This window comes from Nelumbo nucifera, chromosome 2 (assembly GCF_055504915.1).
Source record: "Nelumbo nucifera cultivar China Antique chromosome 2, China Antique-T2T, whole genome shotgun sequence".
NCBI classification, from domain to species: domain Eukaryota; kingdom Viridiplantae; phylum Streptophyta; class Magnoliopsida; order Proteales; family Nelumbonaceae; genus Nelumbo; species Nelumbo nucifera.
In genome coordinates, this window is record NC_142650.1 from 37,136,865 (window position 1) to 37,155,073 (window position 18,209).

General features: G+C 37.4%; 1 protein-coding gene across 1 annotated transcript; it reads left to right on the forward strand.

Moving 5' to 3' along the window:
* Positions 1 to 1,272: 1,272 nt before the first annotated feature.
* Positions 1,273 to 15,465, forward strand: LOC104599351 (Putative adipose-regulatory protein (Seipin)). Its single transcript, XM_010261863.3, has 2 exons — positions 1,273 to 1,921; positions 14,580 to 15,465. Exons 1-2 carry the CDS (start codon positions 1,337 to 1,339, stop codon positions 15,267 to 15,269), a joined length of 1,275 nt encoding a protein of 424 aa, XP_010260165.1. The 5' UTR covers positions 1,273 to 1,336; the 3' UTR covers positions 15,270 to 15,465.
* The last annotated feature ends 2,744 nt before the right edge of the window (positions 15,466 to 18,209 follow it).

An 18,209-nucleotide genomic window follows, 5' to 3' on the forward strand; every position in this document is an offset into this window, starting at 1 on the left:
GTGCAAAACCTTGTATTTTATATTATTTTGTATGTATTTGCACTGTACATATTTGTATTTATACTCCTTCCATACTGAACCTAAGGCCGAGTTTGAAAGGAGTACAAATGCAAATATATACTGTGCAAATACATACAAAATATAAAGTTTTGCGCTCTACATATTTACATTTATACTCCTTCCAAACTGAGCCTAAGAAATAACCACTGGACAAAGATACGCAGTGGAGGCTAACAAGATCTGAACCGGCTAACAACAGTAATCAATCAAGACAGTTAAAAATAAAAACTAAGAGACTGGATCTGCTCCTCACACCGGGCACTTCACATGTACATCCTATCATGCATTGGGAACATTTCCCGTACTTATTGGTTATTATTCATAGATGTTTCCAATGCATGGTGGATGTGCCTGTGAGGGGCCCATTTGTGAAGAGCAGATCCCATCACAAAAACGAAAGGGCCCTGATCCTCAAAGCCTTGCTTGACAAGACCATGAGCCAAAGTATTTAATTTCCCCTTTACATAAAAGAAAAAAAGACATCCACTTAGTCAAAGATATTTTTCAAAATGAAAAAAATAAAAAGAAAAAACATCTGGGCTGTAATTTAATGTCCCGTTTGGTTATAGGAATAGGGGTTTGGAATTGGAATCGGAACAGGTTATTTTGATTCCAACAGTTATTCTGATTTCAACTGTTTGATTGAGTGGGAATGGAATCCTATTCCCATTCCTACTAGAATGGTATTTCTAATTTGAAGAAATGTCTATTTTCTGCCCTTCCTCTGAGAATGAAATCTCATTTTTTTTTTTTTTATTTCAATTCCCATCCCATTCCAGTTGCAAAACAAACGAGCCCTAATATCTTATTTGCGGTAGATATTAAATTCTTCCTGAATCCACAGCCTAGCAAGCACTAAACCATTCCCAATAACAATAACCTCTGCTTGAATAGCCGAAAGAAATGGCTGGCCCATGATAAGCAGCGACACAATAACCATTCCAATCCCATATAACAGTGCTAAAATTGGCTTTATTTATAAGTTATTATTAGCGTTTCTTAGTATTAGTAATAATAATCTATTTATTAAAAAAAAAGTAAATAATCGGCTTTTCAGCAGTTCTAATTTATCGTGTACTTCCAACTGCAACACACGTTTCAACGTTTGAGCTGGGCTTCAGACAGTTACAACACACGTGTCAGTGCTTGGCATCGCCTAACCACCACTTATCAGTTTCCCTCCATGCAGATCTCAGTAAAAAAACAATTAGAAATAAACGCCCAGAAGTCCTCCACTCTCCTCTTCTTCTCCGTCTCAAGAACACTAGACAAACCTATGGATACCCATCCGATTAGACCATCCCGGCGTACCTTATTAACCACCATCCCTCATCCTAGGGCGAAAGAGGACGACCTCCTGATACTGAAACCAGCAGCCTGGTTCGTAAAGTTGGTAGCTTTCCAAGCAGAACTCATCTCTAACTGCTTAGAATATCTGTCATCGACCCTCTTCTCTTTCCTGTCAACGTCTCTTGAGTCCGTTCACCGTGCCGAAGAAGTAAGGGAAAGTGCCGGGGTGGCTGTGCCATCCCGCGTGGCCGACGGCAGCGGCATCTTCTTGCGGAAGCTCGGCTTTGGGCTTGTTGGTGCTATTTATGCCGTTCTGCTTCTGACTGCTGTCATGGTTTTGGCCATTATTGTTGGAGTTGGGTGGGTTCAGTGGTGGGTCGAGGAGCCTGTGTTCGTTCGAGAGCCTCTGCATTTCGATTACACTGATGTTCATCCCAGCGCAGTCTTCTCATTCAGCGGTGGTTTACAAGGGAATGTGAAAAGGGCGATTCCAGCTGGGCACACCTTCTATGTTTCGGTCGTGCTTCTGATGCCGGAATCCGATTTTAACCGGCAAATTGGCGTCTTTCAGGTACTGATCCGTTTATTTCTTTGCGTTTCAGAAGAAAGAATCTAATCTGGATTGGTTTGACTGTTTTCTGATGGTTATTAATTCTTGATCTTTTTTCAAAAAAAAAAAAATCTTGTTCTCTTACTTAGTTCTCTTATATTATTACAATTGTTGGTGAATGGACGAGTGAATTGATTTATATGGTCGAAGTGCAGAAATCACAGCCATAGATCATCTGTTTAGAACTTGGAAATAGATGTTAATGTGCTAAGTGGTGATGGTTTCAATGGCTGGAATCCATTTTTGGAATTTTGAGGTTGAGGGGTTTCTGCATGTTCCCTCACCTTGGCTCTGTTTTCAGTACCTAGGCTGACTGGCAATGGACTTGACGGAGCTTCGGAATATTGGGGATCGGATCTGTCAAATCCAGATCCACATTGGAGATGGCCTCAAGTGACTAGGATCCCTGGAATATCATGCAATGGATCCATGATATATCCATTAATATGCATTCGGGCCAGATTAGTGGTTAGATCCCAAATTGACACGTATAAATGATGGGATCATACCGGGTCCAAATTGATCCAATCCTCGAATCCGGAGGGGTTGGTTAAGGTAACGTTTTTCAACCTGTCTTTTGACCTGGCTGGTCGGACCAGTGACCCATTTACAATTCAGTTGCGGTCGTATCACAAAACTCAATAACATAGTGAACGACCCATTAACCGAACCACTTATCCATTCAACATGTCATCGGTTTTCTGCACTATTTTAACTTTGGAAAATTTTTGTAATGATGAAATCACTGGTTGACCTGTTGGTCCATATGGATGAACAGCTGACATGTCGACCCATAGGAAAAGCAATTCAGCTCGGTTGGGTTTTAAAAAACTGGTTTTAGGGTGGAGATCTTGTGAGGATATCAACCTACAAATATCTTAATATATACATTCCATTTCATGCACTAGGTTGAGCAGAGTTGCAATGACCATGTTATAAACTACTAGATCCAGCTTGGCTTAAAGATAGGCCCGTGTTGATAGATTGAATGGGGCATTTCGAATTATATTTTCTTGATTTTGAATTTGTTTATGTAGTTGTTAGAGCTCATATTGTTTTTGAACTCAACGGTGGCTTGAAATGATTCATTGAGACCCAATTGTTGATTGGGATTTGAGACTTCAGCTGGTAGAGGGGGCTTTAGAAATCGACTTAAAACTCCCATGAGAGACCGGGTGTATTGAGGCGGTTAAGAGCTGTTGTTTCACAGTGAACAAGGTCTTGGAATTGAAAAATAGAGGTTGATGTAGTAACCTTTGGCTTTTAGATAGCTAATCATGAAGGAAAGCCCCTCTTAGGTGGTTACAAAGCTCTATAAATAGAGCCACACCCACCTAAGTTCATTTTCATTTCTGGCAATGTAGTAGAGAAGAAAAGCAGACAAGGTTTTTGAGAAGATTTCAAAGCTCTCATACATCTAAAGGGAGCCATGGGGGCAGCATTGCATTTACATCCATCGCTCAAGGTTAGACATTTATATTTCCCTTGTCTGAGAAGATTTCAAAGCTCTCATATATAAAGGGAGTCCTGGGGGCAGCGTTGCATTTACATCCATTGCTCAAGGTTAGACATTTACATCTAAAGCGGTTCTATGCTTTGAAATGAATTGAAATGTTGTATTTTCTTCTTTGTTAGAACTGCTATAGTAGACATAGCAGGCCTAAAAATCCCACTAGAATAATCCAATTGTTTTGAAATGGGTTCTTGGGTGGTCAGAAACGACGAGGAATTTGGGTGTTCTTAACGATAGAGAAACGATAGAAAATAAGAGAGAGAAGGGAGGAGAGGAAGAAGAGAGAAGGTAGAAGGTAGAAGAGAAGAAGAAAGGTTGGCGACCAAAAAGAATTACTGGTGGCGCCAAAATATGTTAATATTTATAGGGCGACCAAAAAAGAAAGGGAAAAGACCCTTGTGCCTTGTAACTAAAGTACAATAACAAAAAATAAGTACTTTAAAAAATAGACCAAACATACTTTAACTAGACAAAATAATAAAATAGAAATAAAATAAACTATTTCAACACTCTCCCTCAAGTTGGGGAATAGATGTCAATCATGCTCAATTTGTCACACAAATCATTATGCGTTACATGATGAAGACCTTTGGTGAAGATGTTCGCAAGTTTTTCTTCTGAACTGATATATGGAGTGCACACTTCTCTATTCTCAAGTTTTTCTCTAATAAAATTCGTGTCCACTTCAATGTGTTTTCTCCTATCATGGAGAATTGAATTCGCAACAATGTTGCTAGCAGCTTTATTGTCCCAATAGAGTGGCATGGGGTTGTTAATTATAAAACCCAATTCACCTAACATGTTTCTTATTCACATGATTTCAGAAATTCCATGAGACATAATTCTGTATTTTGCTTTAACATTGGACCTAGCCACTACACTTTGCTTCTTATTTCTCTAAGTGGCCAAGTTTCCTCTCACAAAGGTACAATGCCCACTAGTAGATTTTAGGTCATCTGCTGCCCCTACCCAATCAGCATTTGTATACACTTCCACTTTCAAATGCCTATATTTCTGGAACAGCAAATCAGCTCCTAGAAACTTCTTGAGGTATTTAAGGATCCTCTCTACAGTTTCAAAGTGCGTTGTCCTAGGATTGTGCATGAACTAACTAAGGACACCCATTGCATAAGTAGTACCAGGCCTGGTCATAGGCAAATATAAGAGTCTCCCTACAAATCTCTAGAATTTCTTCACATCTTTCAAGAACTCCTCTTAATTGTCTCCCACCTGATGAGTTAATTAGTTTCACCCATAACTTGTCTCTATCCTCTAATAGATTTAGTACATATTTCCGTTGAAAAATAAATATGTCCTTTTGAGAGCGGGCAATTCTTCAGTTTTTGTATTTCAATCTTTCAGTCTCGAATGATCACTATGTCATCAACATACATAATTAAAGCTGCAATTTTCCATTCACCTTTCTTCATAAACAGAGTGTAATCTGACTGACATTGTTTGAACCCCATTTAGTGAACAGTTAAGTGAAACTTATTAAACCAGACCCGAGGTGATTGTTTCAACCCATATAATGATTTTTTTAACCTGCACACCTTCTACTCTCTACCTTTGGCACAAAAACATGGAGGTTGAGTCATGTATTTTTATTCAAGAATGCATTTTTATTCCATAGACCTATGTAAACCTTTTTGCCACCAATTTGGCCTTGTACTTTTCAATTGTTCCATCAGCCATATGCTTCACTGTGAACACCCACTTGCATCCCACTAGTTCCTTTCCTTCAGGAAGATCCCACCAACTCTCAAGTGCTATTTTGTGCAACGCATCAATTTCTTCCTTCATTGCATCTGTCCATTTATGTTTGGATAAAGCTTTTGCCACATTCTTAGGAATAGAGACACTGTCAACGGAGGAAATGAATGTACGATATGAAGGTAAAATATGATCATAGGACAAAAAGTGAGAGATAGGATAATTAGTAAGTATAAGATCTAACACCCTTTCTTAGCAATAGAAACATCAAGATCATTAATAACAGGGGATCAGTATTAAGAGGTTCAGGCATAACAAGTGTACCTGGCTGATGAGGAGGATCTATCTCTAGAGAATCCAATGATGTTAGTTGCACAATTTCATGTTCCACGGCTCTTGAACTCTATTGGCTCTTATGGCGGTGAAGAAAAACACGAAATGGAGGACGGTTAGGAAGAGGAGGTAATTGAGTCTGAGCCTGGGTGTGTTTTTCCTCAATCCTACTCTCCCCCTGAGGAGAAACCGAGAAAAAAGGTTGACTCTCAAAGAATGATACATCTATGGAGACATAGTACTTATATGAGGTGGGGTCATAGCAACGGTAACCCTTTTGAGATAAAGGGTGACCAAGGAAAACATAAGGAATAACATAAGGATCGAGTTTATCATGAATAGGGGACAAGTCATGGATAAAGCAACGACACCCAAAAACATGCATTGGAATGGGGGACAACATAACTGTAGGAAACACAAATTGATGTGGGGCCTTATACTCTAGTAACCAAGATGGCTATGATTAATGATATATGCAGCACACAGAACATCCATCCAAAAGCGTTTCGGAACATTCATATGGAATAATAAACCACGAGCTACTTCAAGAAGATGACAAATTTTCCTTTCAGTAACACCGTTTTTCTAGGGTGTCCTAACATAAGAGCTTCGATGAAGAGATCCACACGAAGTAAAGAACTCCGTGAGATCACTGGAAGTACTCTTTTGCATTGTCCAACTGGAAAATATAAATTTCAGTTTAGTATTAAGTGAAAATCATGTGTTGAAAGTCTTTTACAATCTTTGGCACTTCATCTCTATATCACATAGGATAAACTCAAGTATATCTATAGTAGTCATCAATTAAAGTAATGAAATACTTATCTCCAGCCTTAGTAGGAAGAATAACAGAGTCCTAAACATCAGAATAGATAATATGAAATGGAAATTCATATATTTTATTTCTTAAATGAAAGAACTTCTATAATGTTTGCTCAATTGACATGTTCGACACTGCAATTCACTAAATAACAAAGACTTAAATAATTCTAGAAACATAAGTTTTAATGATTCAAAAGAAAGATGACCAAGATGACTATGCCATAAGTAGGCTTAACTCTCACTAGATGAACTTAAGGACTCTGTAGGTAGAAGACCGGCTTTATTCTCCAACACGTAGAGACCATCCCCCATGCTTCCTCTACAATCGTCTTCCTCAAGGACAAATCCTGAAACACACATGAAGAAGGAAAAAAAGTAACTGAGCAAGTAGAGGATTCAACTTGTAGTTGGTATATCTTGGCATAGTGCCTTTGCTCTGAATAAGTAGATTTTGCTTGTTCCCATATTTCACAAGTTGTTTCAACCCACATGAATGGCTTCCTTACTTGTGGCAACATAGAAACCAAGAGCCATGACATCACCATACTATTTTTTTGGTTTCACCTATCATATTCAACACTTCCGGTCTTTGGTTCCTTTACTTTACCATTAATATATCTTATTTCCCCTAGCAATAATGTAGAGTTTGATTCCCCTAAACCATTTAAGGTAGTCAAAGAGAATTACAACCATGGGAAAACTCATATCAATCCCTCACTCATTTTGTTTTGACTTCCTGAAACTCCAGAAGTTATAGAATTCTCAAAGGGCATGGTTAAAAAATTTCAATCTCGACACACAACTTAGGATCCCTTCTTACACCAAAAAAAAATTCCTAGTTCCATGGCAAATAAGCAGTCCACATACACACTTCGGTTTGGACACAAACTGAGCACAAAACAACACCAATTTCCAAACAAAAAAGGTAAGATCAAATTGATTTCAGACCTGTATGGGTTAACAGTTCCAACCTACCAATCTTCCAACATGTCTAAGTGCATTAACCATCAAGAGAAATCCTTAACAAATTGTAATCACACCAAAAACTGGAAATAATAGGTCATCTCAAGGATCACATGATCCAAGAAAAAAAAAGGTCTAAACCTCACAAATTTCTGACAACATTTAGCAGCCTAGCTTCATTTGAATTTTTTCTTGGTACATGACCAAGAAAGATAAGAGAAAAAAATAGGAAGGTTTGTACTAGTTGTAGTCAGTTTTTTGTTCTTAGTCTGGAGAAGACAACAAGTTGAAGCGGAAGACTTGTTCGATTTGCTCTCACATTCAATAAACCCACTCTGATACCTTCTTAATAGTAGAGAAACGACAAAAAATAAGAGAGAGAAGGGAGGAGAGGAAGAAGGGAGAAGGTAGAAGAGAAGAAGAAAGATTGGAAACCAAAAAGAATTACTGGTGGCGCTAGGGCGACCAAAAAAAGAAAGGGAAAAGACCCTTGTGCCCCTGTTGTAACTAAAGTACAATAACAACTATAAAATAAATACTTTAAATAGACCAAACAAACCCTAACTAGAAAAAATAATAAAATAGAAATAAAGTAAACTATTTCAACAGATGTCAGTCGACAATCCCTTAAACACCCCACTGGGATGCTCTGTTCAAGCAAACACTGTAGTTCAGCACAATCCAACTTGACTCGATTCAAATGACTTGAATCGATTTGGTTTGGTTCTGATTTGCGCAATTCAATCTAGTTCACTCAGCTCTATCAATCTAAATCAGTGGCATTGGAATTGGGTCAGATGGGCATAATTCAAGTTGAAGGCTAAGATAAACTCACCTTTGTGGGGTTGGTTCAAGAGGTTTTTCAACTCCGTTCTAGTTGAAATTCTATGGACCCATAATAGACCCATGATCCATTTATATGTGAAATTTCAAGCTAAAACTTTTTTTTTTTTTTTTGGATTTGGAGATATTGGACCAGTTTAGTGATTGATTTGTTAGTTCATTATCATACCATCAATTTTGGGAGGCATGTTTATAGGGTTTCCAACCTCAGATTAGGTTGAAATTTGGAGGGCTCATAAATGACACAATTTTCCATCTATGTAAAAACTATTATGGTGAAATAATCCTTGGATATTCTTATTTTAATCTAGTTAAATGGTTATTTTTTCTAAATTTGCATTTTGCCTTTGTATTTGTTAGTTTTGTAATATTTTCTATTAATTATATGAAAAATACATGTGGTAATAATTATTATACATATTTTATATTTATATTTATTTCATTTAAGTATAACTGTGAGGGTCTCCTCTATAAGTCATATTTTTGTACCTAACCATGATGGGTAGTAGATTGACCCAACTGAAGGATGCTACTTTGAATGGTTGAAGTGGGACAAGAAGAATAAATAAGACATTTTGCTTGGAAATCCCTTAGCCCAATGGTGATGGGCCTATCTAAATAATAGAATCACTTAACTAGTTTGGACCATGAACATTATAAAATTATTGTTCAGCCCAATGAAAAGACAATAACATTAAATGAATCATGGGTCAAGACCTAATAAGGATTATGTTATGTAATGGTCTTGATAAAATTCAATTGCTTGTTGCCCCCAATTTGATTTATGTCATTGATATGTTTGTATATGCTTGGCGTGTGGGATGACATTTTTTGTACATTTACTATTATACAATTATAGTTAATCCAATAATGCTTACGGGTTATTTGTCTAGTGTTGAAATGTTGACTAGTACAAATTTTAATAAATGGAAAGACTAGACCATGATTCTTCTAGTGTGTATGGATCTAGATCTTTCAATTGCGACTCAATCCCATTGAAGCCACTAGTACTAGTGAACAAAAAACACTTTATCAAAAGTGAGAAAAGTGAGAATGCTTAAATTATACGAGTCTGATGATCATGTGGATCATCATTTCTACTACAATCCATGGGATAATTTCTGAAAAGAAAAATGCGGTGGAGAAGAATTTTGCTTGATTCATCAAAACACTGCCAAGTACCCATATAATTAAGATGATGATTATGAAGTGTGATGATCATGATAGTGCACATGAGCATATCATGAAAATGAGTGACATGACAAATCAGCTGAAAGTAATGGATATGGAAATATGTACATTTCATTTATGACTTCTCTTCCTACACAATTAGGTCAGTTCAAGATCAATTACTATGTGTTTAAGAAGACGAAAGACTTCCAAAGTCAAATTTCTGAACATGCTCACATCACCTCTAGGTCACATAAAAGACATTTCAAAAGAAGTTAGAAGAAGAGTAACGAGAAGGATATAGGTGTAGAAGGTGGGATTACAAGACATGCTCTTTTGCAAAAATAAGGGACATGTAAAAATAGGAATGCCCAAAACATGTAGTTTGGTTCAATAAGAAAGGTAAGGATGTTACCTCTTATGATTTATGAATCCTATCTAGTAAACATGTGGTAACATAAAAAAGATAAATGTTGAAGCCATAGGGACATATCATCTCATTTTAAATGTCGATTTTAATATAGATTTCATAGATACTATCTATGTACCCACATTTAAAAGAAATATCATTTGAGTTCCTATAGTTTTGAATTTTAAGTTTAAGAACAAAATTTTTACTCTATTTCATGATTCTATTAAAAGATTTGGCTACATTTCCAAGGAAAAGTGGAATGTGCCAAAAAGATGAAGTTCTCATTTCATTAGATTATTTTGACTTTTGATGTGTATGGATTGAATAAAGGAAAACAAACCAAGACCACCAAGAAAGGTGTCATAAGGTGTGTAGAGTTATTGAAAATAACACAAAACAAATATTTGTGGCTTCTTTCCTACTCCAATTATGAGAGGACAGAAATACTTCATCACCTTCACCACCTTTTTCCAAATACATATATATATATATTAACAATTAACTCAATAAGAAGATTATTGAACATTATGGAAGAATATAAATATATATATATATATATATATATATATATATATATTAACAATTAACTCAATACGAAGATTATTGAACATTATGGAAGATACACCAAAGTAAGTCAAAACTCAAGTGCCTTTCCCTTGTTACAGGAACATGCATTGTTTCTAACTACATTATGTTGGGCACACTTGAGCATAATGGTTTAGCAGAGTTACGAAATTATACTCTTATGGATATGGTGAGAAGTATGTTGTATAATTTAAATTTACCTAAAAATTTATGGGGTGAAACCTTAAAGATGGTTTTTTGTATACATCCTGAATAAGATCCCTATTAAAGTGTATTTAATACTCCATATGATTTATGGAATGGTAGGAAACCCCAATCAGGATATTTTCATGTTTGGGGTTGTTCAATTGAGATAAAAGTTCACAACCCATAACTAGGTTGGATCCTAAAAATGATTAGTGGTTATTTTATAGGTTACCCTAAAAGATCTAAGAGTTAACAAATTTCTTTGCCATACCTTGAATACTATAATTATTGATTCTAGGTAGGTTGAATTTCTAGAATTTAGAAATTTTAATGGGAGATTTGAACCTAGACAAACCACCTTTCAAGAAAATTTGGAGATTATTCTTGTACATATAATCTAGGAAAGAATTGTACCAAGTTAAATCTTAAGATTGGTACACAAATTGTCTAAATAATTAAATCATTGAGGATAAACACCGATAGAACAGATCCCACTTAGAAGATTTCAAATAATATAGAATGAGTGTGAATAGGAGTTGAGTAAATGAATGTGAGCACAAATCGAATTTGAAAATGATCTTGTATCATTTGCTAAACTATGAACTCTAAGGAATCAACTCATTGATTAGAAGCCATGAAGGATGAGTTGGAATCCATGGAAAGCATTGAGGTTTGGGTACCTAGAAGAATCGATCCAATAAGTTGTAAATGGGTTTTTAAAACCAAAAAGGACTTTAAGGGGAGTATTGAGAAATATAAAGCCACTCATTGCAAAAGGATACACTTAGGAAAGAATAAACTATATAAAGACCTCTCCTATCTCAAAGGACTCATTTACAATAGTCATGGCTCTAGTTTCTTATTTTAATCTGGAACTTTATTAGGCAAATGTCAAGATCTTGGTGAAGTAGTCATTGCATCTTGCTTTGCATTTCTCAATGAAATAGGTCCTCCTTCCTTGTATATCTCGACATCCAATAAATTCAAAATCTGTATACCCTATTACCTCCAACTCTTCTACTCACTTATAAGTGAGTATATAATCTTTAGTCCCTTGCAAATAGTGCATGACTTTCTTGGCTACTTTTTAATGGTCCATACTATGTGCAAATTAATCTAATAAAGTTTACCACACAACATATCACATCCAACTTTAATGGAACCATGGATTAGAGTATAACTTTTGTTCTTAAATTATAATTCAAAACTAGAGGAATCAAGTTTAGGAAGTGAAATTTGATATTTAAATTGAGATGATGTCCCCCTATGATTTCAACATCTACCTCTACTATGGTGCATTCTCTCTTATGCAGTCATCGGATTGTTAGAAAGCCTTGCACAAAAACCATGACATGAGTTGTAACACTTGTCTCCACCCACCACTTATCAGGAAGTGAGATTGGATTTAGAAATCATGAAGGAAAAACCCTTACTTTTATTGTTGATCCATACTGCATATTTAGGGCATTCCTTCTTTACGTGTTCCTTCTCTTTACAGAAGAAGCAATGTGCCATGTGATCCTCACCTTCTACAACTATGGTCGTTTCCTTATCCTTCCTTTGACTTTTTTTTTGAAGTGTCTTATGTGGCCCAATAGTAAGATAGACACCTTCAAGTATGAACGCACAGTAATAATCAACTCACTCATCTTCCATTTCTCTTTCTATGTAGTGTAGTTGATCTTGAATAGACCAAACTATATAGAAGAGAAGTCATAATGAAATGCACATGGAATCCTTTAGATATTTCCATATCCATTCCTTTCAGTTGATTTTCCAATGTCGCTCATTTTCATGACGTGGTCACATACCCCACCACAACCATCATACTTCATAGTCATCATTTTGATCACAAGGGTATTTGCCAGTGTTTTGGTGGATCTAGCAAAATATTCTTCTACTACCTTTAAATAATCAATTGCATGATCATCAAACTCATGCAAATTTGAGCATTCCCACTTTTCATGAAGCGCTTTTTATTCACTAGTACCAATACTAGTGACTTCAGTTGGTTAGCCCCAATCGCAAGGTCTAGATCCATGGACCTAAGAACAACTATGATCTATTCCTACTATTTGTTAAAGTTTACCAGACAATTAACCAGTAACCATTGCTAGATTAACAATTAACCAGTAACCATAGCTAGATTAACAATTGCAAATTTCATAATAATAAGTGTACAAATATGTCATGCCAAAAGTGCATAAAAATGCACACATATCAATAAATTAACATAAAATTGGGGTAACTAGCAGTTAAGTCTCATCAAGACCATTATATAATATAATCCTGATTAGGTCCTAAATCAAGATTGATGTAATATATTATTGTTCTTGTTATCCAATACACCCATCACCTTTTAATCTTTCCATCCCACTCTAACCATTTAAAGTATATGACTTATTCATGAAGGAGAACCACATAGTAATACTCCAAATAAAGACAATATAAGTCTAATACATGTACCAGAATCATCATCATGTGCCTTTTTTAGCAAGTAAACAGCAGGTATTACAAAACTGATAAATATTTGGGCAAAACTACAAAAATTAGCAGAACAACCATTGAATTGGATTAAATTATGCATATATAAGTTATTTTAGAATATATTTTATACACATGTGGAAAATAGGGTCCTTTATGAGCCCTCCAAATTTCAGCCTAATCTGAGGTTGAAAACTCCCTGAACCGGCCTCCTAAACTTGTTAGTATGATAATGAACCAATGTATTAGTCATAGAACTGGTCCGATATATCCACATCCAAAGGGACTTTTCCTCTAAAAATTTATATATAAAAGGCTTACTATGGGCCTACAAGATTTCATCCAAACGGGGTTGGACATCCCCTTGAACCAGCTCCACAAATATGACCTTATCATAATCTGTCATCAATTTGAACCAGACCACCCCAAACCGATTCGAACAGCATAGATTCAAGCCAGACAAATTCGAACTGAATCAAGTCAACTAAAACCGAATTGATACGGATTATTTGGGTCGAACCGAGTCAAGCTGGACCGAATCAGGTTAGGGAAATCCAAACCTTAATTTAAATGGGTCGGGTCGGGTATCCATAGGACCTGACCCTTGAAAGGTCATCTTCTTTGCCCGTTTTTGGGTGCTATAGTGTTCACTCGATGGAGCGAACACAACAGCATTGGAGGGGTGTTGACAGTGCGATCAGCCACCAGAAAATGGTTCCTCTATCGCTGCCGACCACCTAGGGATTGTTCTCTCCTCTGGTAAGAAATCAGCATAAACTGGCAATTTACAGGTCTGAATCTTTCTAGAAACAGAGAAGAAAATATCAAATTTTCAATTGTTTCAGTGCATAGAACCTCTTAGATACCAATGGTATGCCTTTATGTAAACTTCTAAACACATTAGAAGTATGAAAGGATCAATCTATACTCTAAAATGATGTGAAATAACCATGGATTGACCTTGAGCAATTGAAGCCAATGCAGCATCCATGGCCCCTATTTGAGATGTCAGAGCTTGGAAATCACTTCTCCCTTTCTCTCTCTCTCTCTCTCTCTTACTCTTCTTCACCTAAAACCGAACTGGAGAGCTTTTCTCTCAACAGAACAACAAAAAACCAGAAAATAGAACTTCTCTTCGGAGTTGGTTGTCTCTTGCTCGATGGAAGAACTGGGAGTGTGTGGCTCTATTTATAGAGCTTTGCAACTGCTCAAGAGGGGCTTTCCTTCATGGTTAAGCATCTGAAAACCAGAGGCTCCATCAACCTCTATTTTTCCAAATCCAGGAGCTTGTTTACTGTACCAATGGCTCTCAACTACCTCAATGCCCTCTCTCTCTCTCAGGGGAGTCTCAGGTTGGTTTTTCATAACCATTTTGCCATCCATGATGCCAGCCGGAGTCCTAGTCAGCAACTGGGCTTGAATGATTTATCTCGAACCACTGTTAAGCTCAAGAACAGTATGAGCTAGCTCTAACATATATATGATTTCTTTCAGAACAAACAAACATTCTTGGCAATATGAACTGCAATACCCAGACTGCACTAGAGCCCACTCATTAATTTCTAAGCAATTATTATTCAATACTGTTTTATCAGTTGACTGCAGAGGTTCTATCAGCAACTGGAGACGTTCTAGCAACATCTAGTCAGCCATGCATGTTGCGTTTTAGAAGCCCCCCAGTTCGACTGATGCGTACATTTGTTATGGGCATACCCCTCACACTGGGGATTTCAGGTGAGACGCAGAAGATCACAGTAGATGTACTGAAACACATGGAGGGAAAACCAAGGACGGAGGCAATCAGAATAAGATTAAAACCAAGAGCTGGAATCACTTCTCTCCCAGAACTGTATGAAGCTGAGATCCTCGTAAATTCCAAGCTTCCTTGGAGAAAAGAATTCGTGTACAATTGGAAATGGACATTTTACGTCTGGGCTTCCTTGTACGTTTATATAATGCTTCTTGTAGTTCTTGCCTGTTGGTATAAACCATTTCTCTTCCCAACTGTAGCAACAGGTGTAGCTGGTCGAGATCAAAGAAGTTGGTCCTTGGAAACAGAAAAGCATCCACAATCTAGAGACAGACGGGACGGGGAGATCTCAGACACGTTGAGGAAATGGCAACCAATCAGAAGCAAGAGAAAGTCATTGCTTCCACATGGTGTGGTCTCGCCGGAAAATGCTGCAGCTGGGTCCTCGACAACTAGCTTTACTGTTAACCCAGAAGAAGCGTGCGAAGTTGTCGAAGATTCTGGTGGGTTTGGGGACTCTGAATCTGTATCATAGGTGGTTGATGAGCTGATTAAGAACTGTCAGTTGATGTTGCAAAACATTGTAACTGCTACCACGTAATTCTGTAAGAGGAGTTCGCTGTTAGTACTTAGGACTTGATGAACTGCTAGTTGTCTGTTTTGCTAGCTTAGGAATATGAGAATCCAGTCCAGTTGATCATTTATGCATCTCGACTATAATTGCCTGGGAATCGGTTTTGGTTACTGCTCTAAACTGATAATATGATATCTAAACGTGTCTAGCTATTTAAATATAAGTAGTTTTTTTTGTCAAATTACAATCGGGTCTTATCAGGTCGAACCCGATAAGAATCTGGTTGAAAGTAGATTGGAACCATTGGCAGCACTAGTTTGCAGCTAAGTGCATGGCGATGGCAGTTAAAACTAAAGAGCACCAAGAATATTTGGGCGCAAAATGAATTGGCCCTTGGACTTGTACTGAATTTATAATAGAGGAGTTTTACATGAAAGGAAATTCTTTCTTAGATAGAGTCCTAGAGAGATAACAACCAACAAAGTTCATCTCATTAGGATAACAATTATCCTAAATCTCTAATGATAATTATTATCCTAAGATGGAGTCCTATCCTAATTGAAATACATAACAGGATATACTCTAATACGCCCCCTCAAGCTCCATGATCACCGGCAAGAGGTTTGATGAGAATATTAGCAACCTGATCCTTGCAAGAGATAAAACGGACGCTTGAGGCATCGTGCAAGAACAAGATCCCAGAGAAAATGAAAGTCAACTTCAACATAACAAGTCTGAGCACAGAACGCAGGGTTGGCAACAAGAAGGAGAGATGTAATCTAAAGAATTTCAATTGCTGATGTGGCACAAGCATGAAATTCAGACTCAATGTTGCTGTAGCTTGTTTGCGAGAGCTCCAAGCAATTAAATTCGGACCTAAATAGATAGCAAAGCCTCTGATAGATCTATCATCTAGACAACCTGCCCAGTCAACATCTGAATAAGCATGAAGAGAAAGAGAAGTAGATGATGCCCGTGAGAGGTTCAGACCATGCATAATAGTATGCTTAAGGTAACGCAAGATGTGTTTCACGGCTGCCCAGTGTTCATTAGTAGGAGACTGAAGAAACTAAGAGACTTTTCTTATTGCAAATGAGATGTCCGAATGGGTGATCGCCACATACTGAAGAGCACCAACAATACTTCTATTTTCCGTAGGATCATCAAGAGGACAACCACCATACTGAGTGATCTTAGGATGAACTGTCATAGGAGAAGAAATGGGCTTTGCAGCTTCCATGTGAGCTTGACGTAGTAGATTTGTGATGTACTAACGTTGACTGAGGACCCTATGAGGATGCCAAATAAGTTGAATACCGAGGAAGAATGCAGCAAGACCCAAATCTTTAAGAGAGAAATGGCGAGAGATCTCCTAAATGCAGCTATGGATAGCACTTTGGGAGTTCTCAATAAGTAAAATATCATCCACATATAGAAGAAGATAAAAAGTAACAGTCTTGGAGCATAACACAAATAAAGAAGTATCAGCTGTAAAGGCTCTAAAACCCATTTGTGTTAACTAGTGAGTGAGCTTGTCGAATCCCACAGAAAGGCATTATCAAAATCAATCTGATGAATAGACCATTGATTTAACAAGCAAGAGAGAGAATGGTACGGATGGTTACGGGTTTTATAACTGGGCTAAAAGTAGCAGTAAAATAAACCCCTGGGATTAGAGTAAAACCTTGTGCCGGCAATCGGGCCTTGTACTTGTCAATAGTACCATCTGCCTTTCGTTTTACCTTATAAACCCATTTGCTCCCTACCACATTCATGTGAGAAGAGTAGGGAACAAGGCCCCAAGTACCATTAGAAACAAGTGCATTAAACTCCTTAGTCATAGCATCACGCCAATGAGCGGATTTTACCGCTTGTGAATAATTGGAAGGTTCCGTAGTATCATCTCGAGATTGAGCTAATAGTGATTGAGGTAAGGGATACCTAGTCGTGAGATGAGAACGAGGAGGAAGAGACCCATCCATAAAACAAGTAATCATAGTATGCTCGTGAGAATGCTAGGGAGCAACCAGAACCGTTGCATCAAGAATGTCCTGCACAGGATGAGTCCCATGAGGTTCAACTTCAGGAGAAGGCATGCCTGTTGAGGAAGTTGTTGAATGATGAGGGTTGTCAGATGGTAGCGGAATAATAGAATTATTCTGTAACAGTGAAATGGTAGCCAGTGAAGTGGGAGCCAGGGAATTTGAAGTGGAGGGTGAAGATGCAGTTGGAGTTACAATTGGTAGCTGCAGATAAACGCCACTTGGATGGATAGATTCGGTAGGACCAGCCATAAAGTACCCCAGAAAATGATGCACATCAAAGATAACATGTCTGGAAATATATTATTTCCCAGTTACAAGATGCAGACAGTGATACCCTTTGTGTTTGTCGCTGTAGCCAAGAAAGATGCATTGCTGAGAGCAATAATCAAACTTGTGCCGATTGTAAGGGTGAAGAAGAGGATAGCAAGCACACCTGAAAATTTTGAGGAACCTGTAATCTGGAGGGGAGCTGAACAATACTTCATATGGAGATTTTTTCCGGAGAGTAGCAGTTGGAAAACGATTAAATAAATAAATTGTTGTAAGGGCGGTATCTGCCCAGAAGGAGAAGGGGAGCGACGAGGAGGCCAGTAGAGACAGGGTTGCTTCGATGACATGGCGATGTTTCTGTTCAGCACAACCATTCTGTTCATGTGTGTGAGAATAGGCAAGTTGATGAGTAATGCCGATGGAGTCCAAGTAAGAGGAAGGTTTCTAATATTCTCCACCCCAATCAAATTGCAGAGCCTTGATTTTGGTATTAAATAAATTTTCAAAATGACGCTTAAAAGATAAACATATGTCAAAAACATCCGACTTCCATTGTAACGGAAATAACCAAGAAAATATAAGCATC

Excerpts from the sequence above, each read along its gene's own strand:
- LOC104599351 (XM_010261863.3), top strand. The coding sequence starts at position 1,337 with ATGGATACCCATCCGATTAGACCATCCCGGCGTACCTTATTAACCACC. Across the intron at positions 1,922-14,579 it reads GGCAAATTGGCGTCTTTCAG|TTGACTGCAGAGGTTCTATC; the intron begins GTACTGATCCGT and ends CTGTTTTATCAG.